At 43.3% G+C, this 17,388-nt stretch overlaps 6 protein-coding genes across 6 annotated transcripts; 2 read left to right on the top strand and 4 right to left on the bottom strand.

The window, feature by feature from the left end:
* Nucleotides 1-654: 654 nt before the first annotated feature.
* V865_008208 (uncharacterized protein) lies at nucleotides 655-2,191 on the bottom strand (the record flags this gene model as incomplete). The annotated part of the gene is made up of 7 exons (XM_066231945.1): nucleotides 655-688; nucleotides 747-1,387; nucleotides 1,453-1,513; nucleotides 1,558-1,631; nucleotides 1,686-1,811; nucleotides 1,873-1,958; nucleotides 2,017-2,191. The coding sequence occupies 7 exons, from the start codon at nucleotides 2,189-2,191 to the stop codon at nucleotides 655-657; spliced, it is 1,197 nt and encodes a 398-aa protein (XP_066088042.1).
* Nucleotides 2,192-2,651: 460 nt separating this feature from the next.
* On the top strand, nucleotides 2,652-3,754 carry V865_008207 (uncharacterized protein; the record flags this gene model as incomplete). The annotated part of the gene is made up of 4 exons (XM_066231944.1): nucleotides 2,652-2,939; nucleotides 3,064-3,199; nucleotides 3,293-3,498; nucleotides 3,635-3,754. 4 exons carry the CDS (start codon nucleotides 2,652-2,654, stop codon nucleotides 3,752-3,754), a joined length of 750 nt encoding a protein of 249 aa, XP_066088041.1.
* Nucleotides 3,755-4,261: 507 nt separating this feature from the next.
* V865_008206 (uncharacterized protein) lies at nucleotides 4,262-5,986 on the bottom strand (the record flags this gene model as incomplete). Its single annotated transcript, XM_066231943.1, has 3 exons — nucleotides 4,262-5,030; nucleotides 5,155-5,505; nucleotides 5,670-5,986. The coding sequence occupies 3 exons, from the start codon at nucleotides 5,984-5,986 to the stop codon at nucleotides 4,262-4,264; spliced, it is 1,437 nt and encodes a 478-aa protein (XP_066088040.1).
* Nucleotides 5,987-6,807: 821 nt separating this feature from the next.
* Nucleotides 6,808-8,649, bottom strand: V865_008205 (tubulin alpha-1A chain; the record flags this gene model as incomplete). Its single annotated transcript, XM_066231942.1, has 9 exons — nucleotides 6,808-6,936; nucleotides 6,993-7,372; nucleotides 7,426-7,484; nucleotides 7,541-7,699; nucleotides 7,768-8,083; nucleotides 8,162-8,372; nucleotides 8,432-8,487; nucleotides 8,544-8,562; nucleotides 8,632-8,649. 9 exons carry the CDS (start codon nucleotides 8,647-8,649, stop codon nucleotides 6,808-6,810), a joined length of 1,347 nt encoding a protein of 448 aa, XP_066088039.1.
* A 627-nt stretch (nucleotides 8,650-9,276) lies between these two features.
* V865_008204 (uncharacterized protein) lies at nucleotides 9,277-11,302 on the bottom strand (the record flags this gene model as incomplete). The annotated part of the gene is made up of 10 exons (XM_066231941.1): nucleotides 9,277-9,368; nucleotides 9,442-9,657; nucleotides 9,741-9,884; nucleotides 9,958-10,148; nucleotides 10,207-10,227; nucleotides 10,300-10,439; nucleotides 10,567-10,655; nucleotides 10,764-11,072; nucleotides 11,147-11,202; nucleotides 11,283-11,302. 10 exons carry the CDS (start codon nucleotides 11,300-11,302, stop codon nucleotides 9,277-9,279), a joined length of 1,278 nt encoding a protein of 425 aa, XP_066088038.1.
* Nucleotides 11,303-13,367: 2,065 nt separating this feature from the next.
* Nucleotides 13,368-16,618, top strand: V865_008203 (uncharacterized protein; the record flags this gene model as incomplete). Its single annotated transcript, XM_066231940.1, has 12 exons — nucleotides 13,368-13,401; nucleotides 13,478-13,626; nucleotides 13,774-13,855; nucleotides 13,905-13,995; nucleotides 14,090-14,398; nucleotides 14,444-14,654; nucleotides 14,856-15,744; nucleotides 15,812-15,917; nucleotides 15,983-16,069; nucleotides 16,127-16,185; nucleotides 16,265-16,332; nucleotides 16,403-16,618. 12 exons carry the CDS (start codon nucleotides 13,368-13,370, stop codon nucleotides 16,616-16,618), a joined length of 2,301 nt encoding a protein of 766 aa, XP_066088037.1.
* Nucleotides 16,619-17,388: the final 770 nt, after the last annotated feature.

Here is a 17,388-nt window from a genome sequence, read left to right as displayed (position 1 = left end):
TCCTGTTATGAATTCAGGGATTCAAGTCAATCGAAATGCAAATCAGATGGATCGATGAGATCGAGACAGAACCATTCATACATAAATTATATACGTATATACATCTAACACCTACGATATCTACCATACAAACAAGACTATATACTTATATACGGTGTTGGAGTTGTAAAATGATCGATGATCGTAACAAAAAAAACATCAGTAAATCACTTTCATTTTTTGGTGTGTTGAGTTGTTGTTTGTAAGAGGAGAGAAGGGAAGAGAAAAGAGAAACTATCAAAGGTTTGTATATTCTATCTACACTGACGCTAGCTAAACTACATATCTACAAGATGATATGACTATATACCTATATATGACGATATAACTATATCACCTTACTTACTGCTATGACTATCAAAGACTAGAAAACAGTTTTATGTAGATGAGATGTATACGGTTGATTATATAGATTATATAGTGGAGGTACGGTATTACGGTAGTAGTTGACAGAAGAAAGAGAAACGGAAAAGTTATTTGGTATTAGATAGATTAAGGAGATGAGTAGGTCTGGGTATGTAACATAGACAATGGGTAGTGGGTTGGGTATAACGGAGATGAAACGAAACCAAAGAAAAAAAGAGGAAAAGGTTAGTACATCACAGGAATGGTAATTTAGAAGAAACTGGATACGTATTGGGGTAGGAGACTAGATTGTTTCAAACAAATCATCAGCTTTATCTCCCATTAAAATTTTGATTACTCACGTAGCAGCGCCAACTCCCAAACTGAAAATGATAGTACCCCAAGCGATCTTTTGTCCAGTCTCCCCAAAGATACCATTCTGGACCACACGCTTGTTCTTCCTTACAATCCTATCCTTACCGTTCGTCCCCGATCCTCCAGAGATGATCACCCCATCATCATCATGGTTTTTACCTCTTTTGGTACCTCTAGTTTCCTCAGGGAGATCTACACCTTGTTCTTCCAATTCTTCTCCTACTGCCGCTCGAAGTCTCAATTCCTTCTTGAGATCCTTGACAAGCTGTTTGGCAGATTCAATCTCAGCTTCCATATCGACGTTGGTACCTGCAGGAGCGGTGACGGTGGTGGTAGCTTCGAGGGTGAGATGTCTTTGACCACCTTGTTCTGCCTGGGCGACCGCAGCTTCTCCTCCAGTAGAAGTACTAGATGAAGCTTCGGCGGCGGGGGTAGAGGGAGCTCGTCGTTGTCGCTTGGGTGCGGGCGAAGCTGTCTCGGCGGTAGTCATAGATGGGACTGGTCGAGCGGGGACGGCAGCGGTTGTAGGCTCATGTGGGTTTTGTCGAGCCATCTCTTCGGAAGCTGCTTGAGATCGTTGAGATTTTCGATAAGCGACGTTGGGGTCTGGGATTGCTCGAGCGAGTGACTGTATATAGAGTGATACGATCAGCCGGGATCTTCTGTTGTAGGGAAGGGAGGGATATCACATACAGCAATCAATTCTTGGAGGTTATAAGCTCCTGCCAAGTGGATAGCGAGATGTCTGCTGACCCTGTAAACCGAGTCAACAAGATGTTCTGTTTGTTGAAGACCTACCATTGACCGGCTAATCTGACTACATCGCTACCTCGACCACCGTTGGTACCTCGAGTATCGAAAGATGACTTGACCTACGATTAGATTAGATCAGCTTAGATAACAACGACATTGATTAATAGGCTTACCCAGTCCATCTCTCGCTTCTCATCTTCATCAGTAGCACCTGGGAAAGCGACCTTGTACATGGTAGTCAAGGAGATAGCGTTCGTGTCGTATCTTCTAAGGATGAAAGCATGACTTGATGTTCCGGGCTATACGTGAGATTGTATATAAGCTTCGAATATGGACTTGCAAGAAGACGTTGCCACTCACCGTAGGAACCTTGATTCTACCTACGACGATTTCCTTACCTTCACGAACGATAGTTTGGAATTTGACAATCTTGACGTCCTCGGGCACTGAAAGGGAACCAGTGATAAGCTACATTCTCAATAGCTAGTAGGTACGCCAGCTTACAGCTTGTGAGCAAAGGATTCCTCCTCTCTTCTGGGAGTCTAGGTCTGTTCTCATGATGAGGCAAGGGGGTTAGATCGTATTGAGCTTGCGCGCCTTCAGCCGAGTAAGGAGGAGGAGGAGGGATCGAGTTGCTGAAAGCAGCGATATCGTCGTGCTGGTTCGCGTTTGCTGGCATTGTCGTCTGTTGATTATGTCAAGTGATGAGTTGATGAAGGGATGATATAGAGGTTGACAGTGTTATAGGATGGTATATATATGTATAAATAGAAAGGGAGAGTCGAGTGTGACGAGGTGTTGAAGTGTGTGCGTATATATTAACATAACGACATGAGGTTCACACAACCTAGTTAGTTGACAGTGGCACTTGAAACGCGAGGGTCAGTGCTCTGTCCCCATCTCTCTATTGTTCCATATATCCCCGTATTACCTTTGGTGTGGCAGAAGACAGGCAGTCAGAAGCGGTGATCTCCACCCCTCGGATTGAGATTTACGAGATTATTTTATTTTCATTTTCCAAAATGTTGAAAGTTGAAAGCTGAGAGTGAATTTTGATTTTTGGGAACTAAATCACTCGTATATATATATATCCATCATATTATCTCCCATAATCCAACTTCGATAGTAAGACAGTCAAGATGCCCAGATCAAGGAGATCCAAAATCACCACACTTTCCAAGACCCCCGTGCGATCTACGAAAGCCTCAAAGCAAGCTTTGGTGAATGAGATTCGAGCGACAGTCGATAAATATGATCATTGTTGGATATTCAGTGTAGGGGACATGAGGAACGATGGTTTGAAAGAGGTCAGAGCTCAGTGGAGAGGTACAGGTAGATTCTTCTTTGGGAAAGGTAAAGTCATGGCGAAAGCTTTGGGAGAAACACCCGAAACGGAGTATCAAGAAGGTTTGAGTAATGTTGCGAGGGTGAGTGTTTTTGTTTCTCCATAATACTGAAGTCAAAGCTACAGCTACAAACGAATTTGTGTTTCGTGTCCGAAACCTGATTCTGCAAAGGTGGTAGCTAATCATGGATCGATGTATGATATAGCGACTAAAAGGTCAAATTGGATTATTCTTCACTTCTCATCCGGTGGACGAAACTGTTGAATGGTTCGAATCATGGTCGAAGAAAGAATACGCAAGGATGGGTGCCAGAGCCACTCAAGAAATTACATTACCAGAGGGTGAGTAGGAATTCTAATTATATTCATGATTCAAGATTGGAGAAACGATTTTAAAGCGGTATACTAATCTTTCATTTTATTTCACTTCCTTAGGTCCATTGTTAACACCCTATACCGAATCCAACTCTGGTGACCCCTTCCCTCACTCTATGGAGCCTCAATTACGTGCTCTCGGTCTAAGTACATCGTTAGTAAGGGGTGTACCATCGTTAAACAACCCTCATCTACTCTGTAAGAAAGGAGAGAAGTTGTCAAGTGAGAAATGTAGGATATTGAAATTGTTAGCTGTTCAAATGGCCGTGAGTTCAATCAATCAAACAATCTTTTCCTACTCCTACTTAACATCCAAAGCTATCCCTAATAATTATCATGGGTTATATATCTTTAAGGAATGCGAGCTGATGGGCTTGGTTCCCTTGTACCGCTATTCCATAGGAATTCAAAATAATACTCGGATCGAGATGGTCAAAAGAATCAGGTTTCATACAAGGTAAAGATTTAGATGGAGCCGAGAGCGATAACGAACAAGAACAAGAAACCATGGATCAAGATTAATTCTTCTCTTGCTTTTCCTTGCTTGTCTTCTTCTTTTACGTACTTGTTCTTTCTTCATTCATTCTTTGGTCTCATTAGCAAATTGATAGATTTCCCATAACGTCCGTATATTATCAACTGCATGTAATACAATTCATCCAAACGAAACAATCACGACAATCGTGGAAAACACAATAATATTATTACATGTGAATTAACAGATGAGAACGATACCACATATGAGAACTACAAGATATCACTATCACTATAAATAGCAAGGCAAGAAACTAATCGACAACCGAGGTGAATAAACATGTATATGATAAAATAGATATATATATATTACTTTTTGTTTCAAATCAAGATCAAACGACTCTCCATTCTCCCTATTCCATCTACTATAACCTAAAACCTCATTTCCATCTACCTCTTGAGTCCTGTAATGTAACCCGACTAAATCAATCTCAAGGTTCCAAGATATGTTACAACCCTTAGATTACGATATCGATCAACAAATGAATGAATTGATTATTGATGATCTAATCCATTACCTTCACCTAGAATAGCCGCCAACCCCCCTAAAGCAGCTACATTCCCATGACCCGAATTGATCGATCTCGTTAAATGATATTTCAACCCATTGGCCTGTTTATATACCTTATCGCATCCCTCAATGGGACAAGGATATCTTCTCTCTCCTCCTCCCTCCGCATCATCCGACGTGACCATCTCTTCCCGGGCAGCTCGTTCAGCTTTCTTTTGTGCCTTTCTCAATGCTTTCGCCTGGAGTTGTTCCGGTGTCAACACACCACCACCACCAGGATTGGAGTTCGGATGGTTACTCGTACTTGTACCTGTACTCGATCCGGGAGTAGGTGGAGCATAAGAAAGTAAACTTGGTGGAACGCATTGAGGAGGTTGAGAGTTATTTAACTGTGGTCTAAAAGCTGCTGCCCAAGGGTTGGAAGGGGGGATCATACCCTGTGGATGAGGTAGATGTCTAGGATGATGTTGCTGGTGAGGATGATAATTTGGAGTAGAAGGATAATGCGTCGTGGGTTCATCCATTTCTATATCCATCATTCCAGGTGGAGCAGGTACATCACTGTGATGTGTGATGGATGTTGGAGTAGGTGGGATTGGTCCATTGGTATTAAATCGATTATTAGGTGGTTGACCTGGAATTTGACCGGGTCCGGGTCCTGGTCCGGGTCCAAGACCATTCATGGAATTTTGAGCGGCACTAATAGCTGCCATTCTGACGTCTGGTGCTAGATTGGCATGTTCTTCCTCGTAGCTACGGATAGGCAATGTCAATTGATCAGTCATAAGTTACTGATCATGAATTCTCGATAATTGATCGGAATATTGTCCTTGTCTTTGTGATATTATCAATCGTTATGGGTAAAGAGAAAACTCACTGTTCCAACAATTCATGTAAACCATTCAGTTTCTTCCCACAACATGAAAAATCTTTAACATATCTCGCCTCCAACTCTCTATCCCTACTATTCAAGCTTGTTCCCAACCCGCCGAAATTGCCCATACTCCCTACGTAACTTGCTGAACCTACTGATCCCGATGCCCAATGGGGAGGGGAGATGCTCATTCCCATACCCGTATTCATATACGCGTTGGGTTGTTGATGATGGGATATTCCCAGCGCGATAGCTTGAAAGGGCATATTGGGACCGTAAGAAGATGGATGAAAGCCTGAATGAGGGTTGGACGATAAGGACGAGTTGGCGTACCCAGGTGGAGAAGATCCGATCCTGGTTTCAGATAAATCCAAATCATTAAATTAGTATATGGGGGATATGACTTGAAATACTGGTATATGTGATAGGGTGTGGCAACTACAGCCCCAACTTTGACAGTTGGATCGAGTTGAAAAGCGGATAAACTTGATTAGTTCAAAAGACAGAAGCCCACTCACTCCATATCATTCCCACCATTCCCACCCCCACCTCTAGATCGCATCAAAGCACTTAACCCGCTCATCCCGTTCCCACCGCCACTTGCATTCGTATTCGAATTCTCCCATCTTGACGGACCACCCTGTCCCTGTTCCTGTCCTTGGGGGTATCCGGGATATTGATGTTGATGCTGACCATAAGACGACTGTCGAGGGAAGCTCGTGCCGGTAGGAGGATAATGATTTATCGAAGAAGGAGAAGATGAGGATGATCCAGATGGTATAGATAATGGTTGTTGTGAACCAGATCCAGATGGATTACCTGATGAGAAAGGCATGTCGTCACTCGTACTCCTGACGACGTCGTTTCGATAGTACACTTCTTTCCTTGTCAATGAATGGAGACGATGATCGATATGCTATGCTACGATTTGATGTCTCACAAGACCTCCGGATGACTAATGTGGATAGCGAATGCGCTGTGGAGGTCGTCAAGTCAGATGAAGATAGACGATGATCGATGGGGAACAATCGTGTTTCTCGGTCTTGCACAGGCGATGGAATGTTATGACCGATCGATGAGTCTATGTATGTGGTGGATGTAGATATGTTTAGCCAAGAGATTGATAGGATGGGACAGGATGATGTTAACTATGATGTGATCCAGGTTCGTAATCAATCAATCAGATCAGCGAGTGACTGAATGCGGAATACAACCCTATTGACAATTCCCTCATCGGGTAATTTCATCGATTACATCAAGTATGTCACCTGGAAACAGACCATCCTTATTCCCATGTAACAACTGTACTCTGATCTCTAAACTCTTGGACTCTGCTATATGCTTATCATCTATCATCTCAGACATACACCCGAGGCAAACAAAGCATGTCCAAATCGTTGAAACTTTCATAAAACATTCAAAGTGGGAATTAGGTACTGTAAAAGAAGGGTTAAAAAGTTGTAAACAGAAATCATACGACACTGTTGGTGTATACCGTGAGGGTGTTTTTGCTAAGATGAAATAGATAAAAGAAAAATAATGAGGTATATAAGAACAAAGAAAAGTCTTGGTTTATCTTTTTGTTATATTTATCCGCCCAAAAGAAATCAGGTAGCTAGCTCCCTTTTGATCATTATTATTTTTCAGTTATCTATTCTAGTATTCACCCTCTTCCTCTTCGATATCAACAGAGTCAATTCCAACTTCCTCGTAATCTTTCTCCAAAGCTGCCAAATCTTCTCTTGCCTCTGAGAACTCTCCTTCTTCCATACCTTCACCAACGTACTACAAAGGAACACATCAGCTGATACTGACAACACGCAAGTGAATATTTTACTCACCCAGTGAACGAAAGCTCGCTTGGAGTAGAGCAAGTCGAATTTGTTATCGAGACGGGCCCAAGCAGTAGCGATGGAAGTGGTGTTGGAAAGCATACAGAGGGATCGGGAGACCTTGGCGAGATCACCTCCTGGGACGAGAGCAGGTGGTTCGTTACAGATACCCAATTTGAAACCGGTAGGACACCAATCGACGAATTGGATCGTTCGTTTGGTTCGGACGTTGGCGACGGCGGCGTTGACATCCTTGGGAACGACATCACCTCGGTAAAGTAGACAACAAGCCATGTATTTTCCTTGTCGAGGATCACATTTGACCATTTGGTTGTTGGACTCGAAACAGGAGATGGTCATTTCAGAGACAGAGTTGGACTCGTGGAAGGCTATCCATTTGGTCAGTCATGCAGACGGGTCTGCGAAGAAGAGTTCAACTCACCCTTTTCAGCAGAGACGACAGGAGCGTAGGTGGCGAGAGGGAAGTGGATACGAGGGAAACTGAGCGCAATATATTTAGCAAGGTCACCCGTCATCTGCTAGGCAGAAGTACTCACGGTACCAAGTTAGTTTGGAACTCGTTCAAGTCGACGTTGAGGGAACCATCGAATCGAAGAGAAGCAGTGATGGAAGACACAACTTGGGCGATCAATCTGTTAAGGTTGGTAAAAGATGGGGAGGTGATACCCAAATTTCTTCGGCAGATGTCGTAGATGCTACAACCGAGTCGTCGAATTAGTAAGTAACACGGTAGTTTACAGTGAGGGTATAAAGGCAGACTTACGCTTCGTTATCAACCATGAATGAACAATCAGAGTGTTCAAGGGTGGTGTGAGTGGTGAGAACGGAGTTGTAAGGTTCTACGACCGAAGTGGACATCTTGGGTGCGGGGTAAACTGAGAACTCAAGTTTTGATTTCTTTCCGTAATCGGTTGAAAGTCTTTCCATGAGGAGAGCACCGAAACCTGAACCTGTACCACCACCGAAAGAGTGGAAGACGAAGAAACCTTGGAGACCCGAACAGTTATCGGCGAGTCTTCGTACTTGTTCAAGTACGTTGTCGACGAGATCTTTACCGATGGTGTAGTGACCACGAGCGTCTGTTGGCGTGACAAGCCAAGTCATCCCCCCTTATCAGCCTTGATAATTGATAACCCACACTTAGAGAAAGAACTCACAGTTGTTGGCAGCATCTTCCTTTCCGGTGATCATGGTTTCAGGGTGGAAGAGACTTCGGTAAGTACCAGTTCGAACTTCATCAACTACGTTGGGTTCAAGATCGACATAGAGAGATCGAGGAACGTGTTTTCCGGTACCGGTCTCAGAGAAGAAAGTGGAGAAACCATCATCACCACCGTGAGGGGATCCTTCAATAAGACGTCCATCGGGCTGCAGTGTGATGGATCAGTCGTGCAAAATGTAATTGAACAGAGTCTCAGGTAACTCACGCTCAGGCCATGTTCAAGAGTGTAGAGCTCCCAACAAGCATTACCAATCTGGACACCTATATATTCACATAATGAGCTACATTCCTCTTATGATGGAATGTTCTAAACATACCGGCTTGACCAACGTGGACCTATGAAGAAAGCAATAATCAGCAAGATGACCTAGCCTTGCCTTTGCACTAGGAGATGAGTTGACTTACACTGATAACCTCTCGCATATTGCTCTATTGCTGTTGTTTCGAAGTTGGATTAGATAGGTTAGTTGAGAACGGTAGATGTAAGAATAGTCGACTATAAAGATTATATGATGAGGTGAAAGAGATAGTGAAACAAAGTTGTCAGATTTGGTATTGAGTTGTATTGTTGGAGAGAAAGGATTGTGCGTTGAAATGGAGATGAAGATATGCGATTATCATCATTGACCAATTATCAGCATTGTCCTACCCTACTCCACGCAAACAGGGGGTCCAAGCTCGAGTCCAAGGGGAGTACTCACACTAAGAAAAAAAGGACTGACAGGTGAGTCGTGTTAGTTGTTCAAGATGGAGAGGATGGGTGTGGTTGGTGATAAGGAGTGTGAAGGTGTTTGAAAGAGAGATGAGGTTGATTGATTGTAGGATGTTGTAGTGAGTGATTTTTGATGGACTACTCTGTGTGTTGACGCGCATTCAATCCTACCGACTGCCAACGACAAAAAGGACGCGCATCAGACAGACACGCATGGACCAGGCTGCACCACTCGGCATTATACGGAACATTCATACAGTGGCACTTTGCCCATCCCACCACCCTCTATCTATGCATGCATCCTGTACTCATCAATACATGTCGCTATCTATGCAATCTCAACATCTCTCCAATAACCACGCTCTCCAGTCCGCCAACACCCTCTGACGCTTCTCATCATCCGCCTGATCAATACCAACCTTTAACATCACTAGTGATACCAACAGTCAGACTCAGCATCAGTATCATATCTGTCATATCTCTAGAGAATTTGTACCACTTACCATGTTCATAATCGTCGAATATCTCTAATTGTTTATCTGGATTAGGTAATCTGTCGAAAAGCTTGATTGTACCATGATGAGAAGTTGCTCTATCTTTATTACCATGAATCAATTTGATAGGAACGTTAATTTCCTCTGCCCGTTTTTCAAGTTCTGACATGGCTTCTACTGCTGCTAAACCAGTGGCTATTCGTAATTTTCCGTGATAACATAATGCTAAACACCATACCCCATCCCAACATCGTATCATATCAGTTCCCTCTTCTCTTGCTTATCGAGTAATACAGAAAGCTACTTACGATCCGCTTCGAAATCAGCTTCTACTCTAGGATCATCCGATACCCTACCTCTTACACCTTGAACGAAAGGTAATGGACCAGCTACGTATGAAATAGCTCGGCCAATCTGCTGAACGATCTTGGGCGGTATAGATTCTTTCGATACTACAGTATCATTTGGTATAGTCAGTCAAACAAGACAAGTTCAGCTCAAACCAAGTAATTCGAAATTGCTTACCTTCAACCATAGGACAAATCACGTATGCGCCTGATACGTGAATCCTGACTTTCTCGTCCTTCTTTGCTCTCTCGAGATTGTCGTAACCCTTTCCATATCCCTCTTCAGGCAAAGGACTATCAGCTTGAGACCCTTGGGAAGCGACTTCCGAAGCAAATTCGGTTGGAGGGTATTTGAGTAGGTAGTACAATCTATGCATCCATATGAGCTTCTGTCGTTCGAGAAGCACGCAAGAAAACAGAAACTCACACTGTCCATCCTCCCATGGACCTGTGACATAATCAAGCAATTCAGATCAGCATAGAAATTTGAGTATATCGAGATTGAGTCAAGATCACTTACGCTCCGCACAAAAATACCTTTCTCTGTTCTCTGCCATTCGCCAAATCTTGCTGCACCACATCCGTCAAGCAGACATGTAGTGCAGCGGGAAGGACAAGGAAAGATGGTAGATAAGAATGAACGCCTGTTGATCGACCGTACTGTATCATGCGCCAATTGAAAACAAATTAGGTCAGCTGGATTCTGTCGTCAAAATCACAAGATCACAAGACAAGACAAGATTCCCTCGTAAGATCGTTTTCGGGTTTTGCTGGATACTGGACTTACAGATGGTAAATCAGGTATGATCACTCTAAACCCGGCTTTTAGAAAATGATGTAAATGAGGTGTATATCTCAATCCATAATCCCCTAGTCCTACTCGTGATCCACTATCGTCCATCAGTAAAAAATAACAACAAATCACAACGAAAAATCAAAGGATGACTGATTTAGTCAAGGGTGATTGATCTAGACCAGACATACCATGACATAGAATCATATCTTTGCCTAAACCTTTCCCACCCTCTTCCCAACCACCTTGCGGTTCATCCTTATATTCCCAAGTACTATAACATATCCATCTTCCACCTCTTTTCACTCCCTCTTCTACCTCCTGTAAAGTCAGATTTACATCTTCGGAATAGATAATCTGCGTGGTGTCGTACGCTTCATGTAAATTCTTGAATGATTTATAGGGAGGTAAGAATACTCTACGATATTTGGAGATTATATTGGGATCGTCAAGTATTTCAGTATGAGGTGGATAACGAGGAGTGGTATATCGACCGTATGCTATGTCATTACCATTCGAACATCAGCACAAATTCAGTTGCAGACCTTCGTCAGTACCCGAAAGGTTAGCTCACTGGGATCAGGTATATGGTATAATCCGGTATTCACCAAATATGGCTCGATCAATTCCCTACGATCGTGAAAGACGATCAGCACGTAAGACCTTGCCTTGAGATGTCACATGGGACGGGTCGAATAACACTTGCTTACCAAGCTGGGTTCTGAGGCATGTTGGATCTTCGTCGATTTTCTTGATGGGTCGAGACTGATAAACAATGCTAAGGATCAGAATCAGAAATCAAAAATGATGATGACAGTGCTGTTGTTGTTGCAAGATAACCGGTATGACCGACCAACGTCAGTTCGGACAACACCGAAAAAGGACAGGTCAACTCTGGTGGTCTGGTGATACCAAGCGATCAATGATCAACAGAAAGTTAGATTCGCAGTCCTCTGTGAGGTATCAGGTCTCCCGAAGGTCTTGCTCGACTCCGAAACGAAAGGAACATGAAAGGGGTCATCATCTGCTGTCAGACATCCTTTAGACATGAGGATCAAGCGTGTTACGGTAGTCTCGAACGAGCAAACACCTGCTGATAGTTAAGTGGGTATGGACAGATCTACCATGATCGTAGTGATGTACTGTACATATGGTTGGTCGGACGAGGAAAGAGGACATTCAATCTAGTATGCATGATATGATCAGGTGTCTTGTGTCTTTGTATCCGTCTAGTACGGGTGAAGAAGAGGGTTCTCGCTGTTGATGGATGGATTAGAAAGGGTCTAAGCTACTTCGGATGATTTTCCTAGGGGTAGTGCTAATGCATTGACATCATCATAATACAGTGAAAAATGGAAATCACGGTTACAACGTGTTTTTAAGCTCCAATCAACTAACCACTAAGTTACTACATACAAATCTCAATCCATCATATTCCATCTGTCCCATCTGTCCCATCTGTCCCATCTGTATCCTCTTCCATTCTCATAGACTATATACATATATATACCCCTCAAACCCACCAAGGTATCACTGCATTAGACGATTCGACATCCATCGAGTTCAGTAACTCAAACCCCTCCACCTTATCAGTCCTCTTTCACCCTTACAAGAGCACCCTGCTCACTTTCAAAGTCAACTCGACGTATTCTCTCATCCTTACTCTCCTTCTCATCCAACTCAGCCACACGCTGTGAGTAGGCTCTCTACTCCAACTTGATCGAGTACAAAGGACTCTATGCGATATCTCTGGGCTTCATCGTTTCATCTCTCCTTTCATTCCTGGTCATCGAAACTGACTTCGCGTTTGTCTTTCTCATTTATCATTTATAGCAACTGCGATAATCTACCTGGGAGACTGAATATCGAGAGCGAAGACATCCTTGGTCGTGCAATAGTACATCATTCATCTCATAGACAGGAGTCAACACCAAGATCGGAATACGAGATTAGAAGGTAAGCAGCAATCTCTATCATCCATATCCCGTCTTCACATCTCCTCTTTCCATCGTCTTCCCCAATGCTTGTTGTTGGACTGGAATATCCCCAACTGGAATGTTGGTCACGCGATGTGTTCCATACGTATTCGTGACGATCTGTCTATTTCCCGTTTTATCGAGTCAATATGATCTGGGAAATGATTATCCGAGCATCTCGTCGATCAATCCTTCACTTGAAACACCGTTACTTTTACTTTTCACCTGATGATCTCTTTTGATTTACCTGTACTCTCTCAACCTCGGTCCGAGAGTCTCACAGGAAGTCTCCTTCTGTCATATCAGCTCAGCTATCATATAATCTCTCCTCCCATTCTGATTTCTACTTCACCACTAGTCCTTCCTGTTGGTCTTGCGCAAGACACATATCGAGACCTTACCTCTACCCGGCTCCTTTCTACTCCTTCTCAACAATCTCAGTGGTCGTGTGAGCTGAGCTTTCTACATTGAACTTTTATGCCTTCTCATTTCTTGGACTTCGTATTTCGCGAGCTATCTGCTATTTTATCTTTTGTCAACATGCTTCCGCTCGGATATCTCTTGTACCATTCCCTTGTCATCATTTCGCGGGCTGAACCAAGTATTGAGCTGACCATGGTCTGGATGATTCTCTACAGGTCTTCGACATAACATCCTTTGCAGACCCTCAAGAAAATAACGTTCTCCCTTCGCCAGTCACTTCCATTCATCTGTCGCGTATAAAGATCCGGGATCTCTCCTGGTTCAAAAGTCACAATCAGCACTTGTCCCCATCGCCACTAGATTTGGTCGATAGTGAATAGATAAACTCAGCTCATCATGGCCAACATACAAGATAATAAAGCAAAGGTGAGTCAATCCAATTTGAATCGTCGCTAATTATCTTCAGCTTCCTATCCCTAAAAACCTCCTCTTCATCGAACATGAAGTACCTTCCTCCACTGCCGCCTCAGCATCTACCACGCCTACTGATCCCTCCGTCGCCGATCCCCTCGCGGCTGTAGGAGCAGGTATTCCTCCTCCTCAACCTCAAACCAACGGTGCCACCAGTCCACCTATCCCACCTCTCACCCAGAGAGTAGGTAAGCTGGGCTTGGTCGAAACAAAATTACCAGATGTCCATGCCGAACCACATGAGTATTACGGAGGAGCTGAAGTCTGGACAAGAGCAAGGACATTTAGTAATGTAAGTTGATACCCGCTTGAAATCTAGCTGATGATGTAGTCTGGTGTCGCCGGAACAACCAAGAGACGTCCACCTCAAATGGGAGGTGAGAAGATCTCCAGAAACAGACGATTATCACATGGTAAGTTATCTTGTCGAACTTCCTAACTGTGGCTGACAGATGATTTCAGATGAAACCACCGCATCTGCGCCTCGACGATTCCTGATTGATGTAGAAGAGACCATGAGGATTGTGTTAGAGCAAGAAGATACCGATAGAAAGTGAGTTTTTACCCTAAGCGATACGAGCTAACGTCAGTTTCCAAATCTCCATTTACGACTCTGGACCCAAATTATTGTCTCTCGGAACGGCAAGTTCCAACGCTCACAAGACATTCGACATTCGAGGAACATATATGCTTTCGAACCTTTTGCAAGAACTCGCTCTGGCGAGAGATTACGGTCGAAAGCGCATTGTTCTCGATGAAGCTCGTCTTGCTGAAAACCCAGTTGATCGTCTTTCGAGAATGATCAAGAACTCTTTCTGGAATGCTCTCACGAGAAGGATTGATGCGGAGGGCTTGGAAGTTGCGTGTGCCGATCCTAAGAATCGAAGTCAACATACCAAAGCGAGAATCTACATACCATATGGTGAAGAAGAGATAGCTGAACATTATCGACAAATGTGAGTGCCATCGATGATCTGAATGCAAAGCTGACCCATCTGCAGTGCTCGTGAGAAACCCAACCTCAATCTGACCGTCGAAATATTACCTCAAAAATGTGATGATCCAGCTTTCGTCAAGAGTCTCAACGACAAACCCGGTATCTTAGCTTTGGCGATGGACAGGAAGGTAGATGCGGATGGTAAAGTCAAGTTGGAAGCGCTTCCTTTCATCGTTCCTGGAGCTAGGTTTAACGAGAAATATGGTTGGGATAGTGTAAGTTTGAATAAGTAACGAGTACCGCTGACTTGATAAGTACTTTATGGCATTGGGTCTCCTAGTCGATGGAAAGATGGATCTCGCGAAGAGTATTGTAGAGCATTGTTTGTTCGAGATCAAGCATTATAACAAGGTGTTGAACGGAAATCGATCTTACGTGAGTTGATATGCTAGTATGACAAAGCTGACAATCGTTAGTACCTCTGTCGATCTCAACCACCTTTCCTTACCGATCTCGCTTTACAGATCTACAATCAACTTGATCGATCACAAAAAGAAGAGAACAAATCATGGTTAAAACGAGTCATCCAAGCTTCTATAAAAGAATACCACTCTTATTGGATGTCTGAGCCATCCCTTGATCCTGTCTCTGGTCTCTCTCGATACAGACCTGTCGGTCTTGGTATCCCACCTGAAACGGAAGCCACCCACTTTACCCATATCCTCCAACCCTACGCCCAAAAACTCGGTATCTCAGTCAACGAGTATATTGAAGGTTACAACAACCTTACTATCCACGAACCAGAATTAGATGAGTACTTCTTGCATGATCGAGGTGTACGAGAATCAGGTCATGATACCTCTTATCGATTGGACAAGAAATGTGCGGATCTCGGGACAGTCGACCTCAACTCGTTGCTTTACAAATACGAATTTGATATTGCCTCGGCTATCGAGGTTGCTTTCGATGGGGAGCTGGATCTCGAAGAAGAGTTCCCCCTGTCACCATGGCCAGTCACCCCTGAAGCTTTCGAATCAGGTGCACCCCGAGAGACATCGACGTCGGTGATCCAAACGAGCAAACATTGGTTTGAGCGAGCAGCGAAGAGAAAGGAAATCATGGACGAACTTTGTTGGAATGATGGACATGGGATGTATTTCGATTACGATACCAAAGCGAAGAAACAAGCTCGTTACGAATCTGCCACTGCCCTTTGGCCATTATGGGCGGGTTGCGCGTCAGAGAACCAAGCTTTGAAACTTGTCAGATACGCTTTACCGAAACTCGAGGTTGCCGGTGGACTCGTCTCTGGTACAGAAGAATCAAGAGGTATCATCTCGTTAGACAGACCTAATCGACAATGGGGTGAGTGCGAATCTCATCAACGTAGTTGTCCAAGTAAGAGCGCTAACGAAGTATAAATCATCTTTAGATTACCCATATGCTTGGCCACCACATCAAATCATGGCTTGGGTCGGTCTGGAGAGATACGGTTTCGTGGATGATGCTGCTAGATTGGCCTACAGATGGATATACATGTGAGCTATATATTCTTCAGGTTTCACTAGTAGAATGTGAAGCTGACAGTTTGATGTTGATATAGGATGACACTTTCCTTTGTCGATTTCAACGGTATCGTTCCTGAGAAATTCGATGCGGTGGAACTCAGTCATATGGTGGATGCTGAATAGTGAGTGGACTACGTGTTATATGTGGCCTCAGTTGACTGACTCACTTGATTTGATAGTGGTAACCAAGGTACTGACTTCAGATATGTACCTCGAGAAGGGTTCGGGTGGATGAACTGTGAGCAATATTATCCTCTCATTTACTTGATCATTTATTGAGTTGATGTACTAATTATCATCATATTTTAATTTTATAGCTGCATATCAAATCGGTCTCCAATGTTTGTCAACCGGTATGAGAAGGGCAGTAGCCAATTGTGTTCCTGTGAGTTGATCTATATTTTTCAATTTGCTTGATTTCATACTTACAACTGATGGGTGATTTACTTATATAGCCATGGGTATTTTTCAATCTCCCCGCACCGGATTTCTCATCCGCCAAAAAAAGAAGAGCAGAAAGAGAAGCCCGAGAAGCTGAGGCCGCAGCTTCGGGACACGGTGGAGCGCCGAAGTTGGAAGTTCACCACGATCCACCTTCTTTAGAGGAAGCTGTAGCCAAATTGAAATTGGAACTTGGTGCTGGGCCTGCAGCTGGAGCTGGTCAACAATAGATTTCTTATTTTTGATCAGGCGTGTTTTTGTTACATGAAAAATGTAGATAGATAAGACTCCTTCTTTGGTTTGAATTATCGATTTTCTCAGCACTCATCAGATTATTCCTTACAGATTTACAGATATACAGAAATGAAAGTGATCGATAAATGATAATTATTGTATTTAGATCCGTACTGGTAGTAGTCCCTTCCCATTGCAATCCAATATCCCAATTTCAACTTATTTCCGTTGTTATTTGCTTCATTCTGGTCATATACAGTGGGTTCGTAAAATCACAAATGAATTTTCGGATTGATTAATTAATTGATTGATTGATTGATTGATTGAGTCCTTGTCATCCTTGAATAAGCATGATATGATGATCGTATATAAGTGATTACTTGTACAGTACGAGTACGAGTACCAGTCCTTCCAAATGTTGATGATGATGAAGAGGACGAGGTTCAACTGAGTCATCTCCACGAGCGCATTTTCACAGGTATCATAGATATAATGGTGTGTGTGAGATAGGTACTTGGGTGGCATTTACACATATAGGGCAAATACTTTATATTGTGCAAGTACAGATACAAGTCACAAGATTGGAGGTAGTGCAAGGACGATTTGACGGCATTTCGAAATCGTGTATGATGTAAGATCTAATTCATGATCATGTCATCAGACAATTCGTATAGATTTGTACAGTATTCTGAAAACATACCTGTAATGAAATCGAATGCATGATCATGATGACCCAACCTATTGCTCCCCACCCCAGTATGCATAT

This window comes from Kwoniella europaea, chromosome 3 (genome assembly GCF_036810445.1).
Source record: "Kwoniella europaea PYCC6329 chromosome 3, complete sequence".
Taxonomy (NCBI): Eukaryota; Fungi; Basidiomycota; class Tremellomycetes; order Tremellales; family Cryptococcaceae; genus Kwoniella; species Kwoniella europaea.
This window is presented reverse-complemented; position numbering and strand designations above follow the sequence as displayed.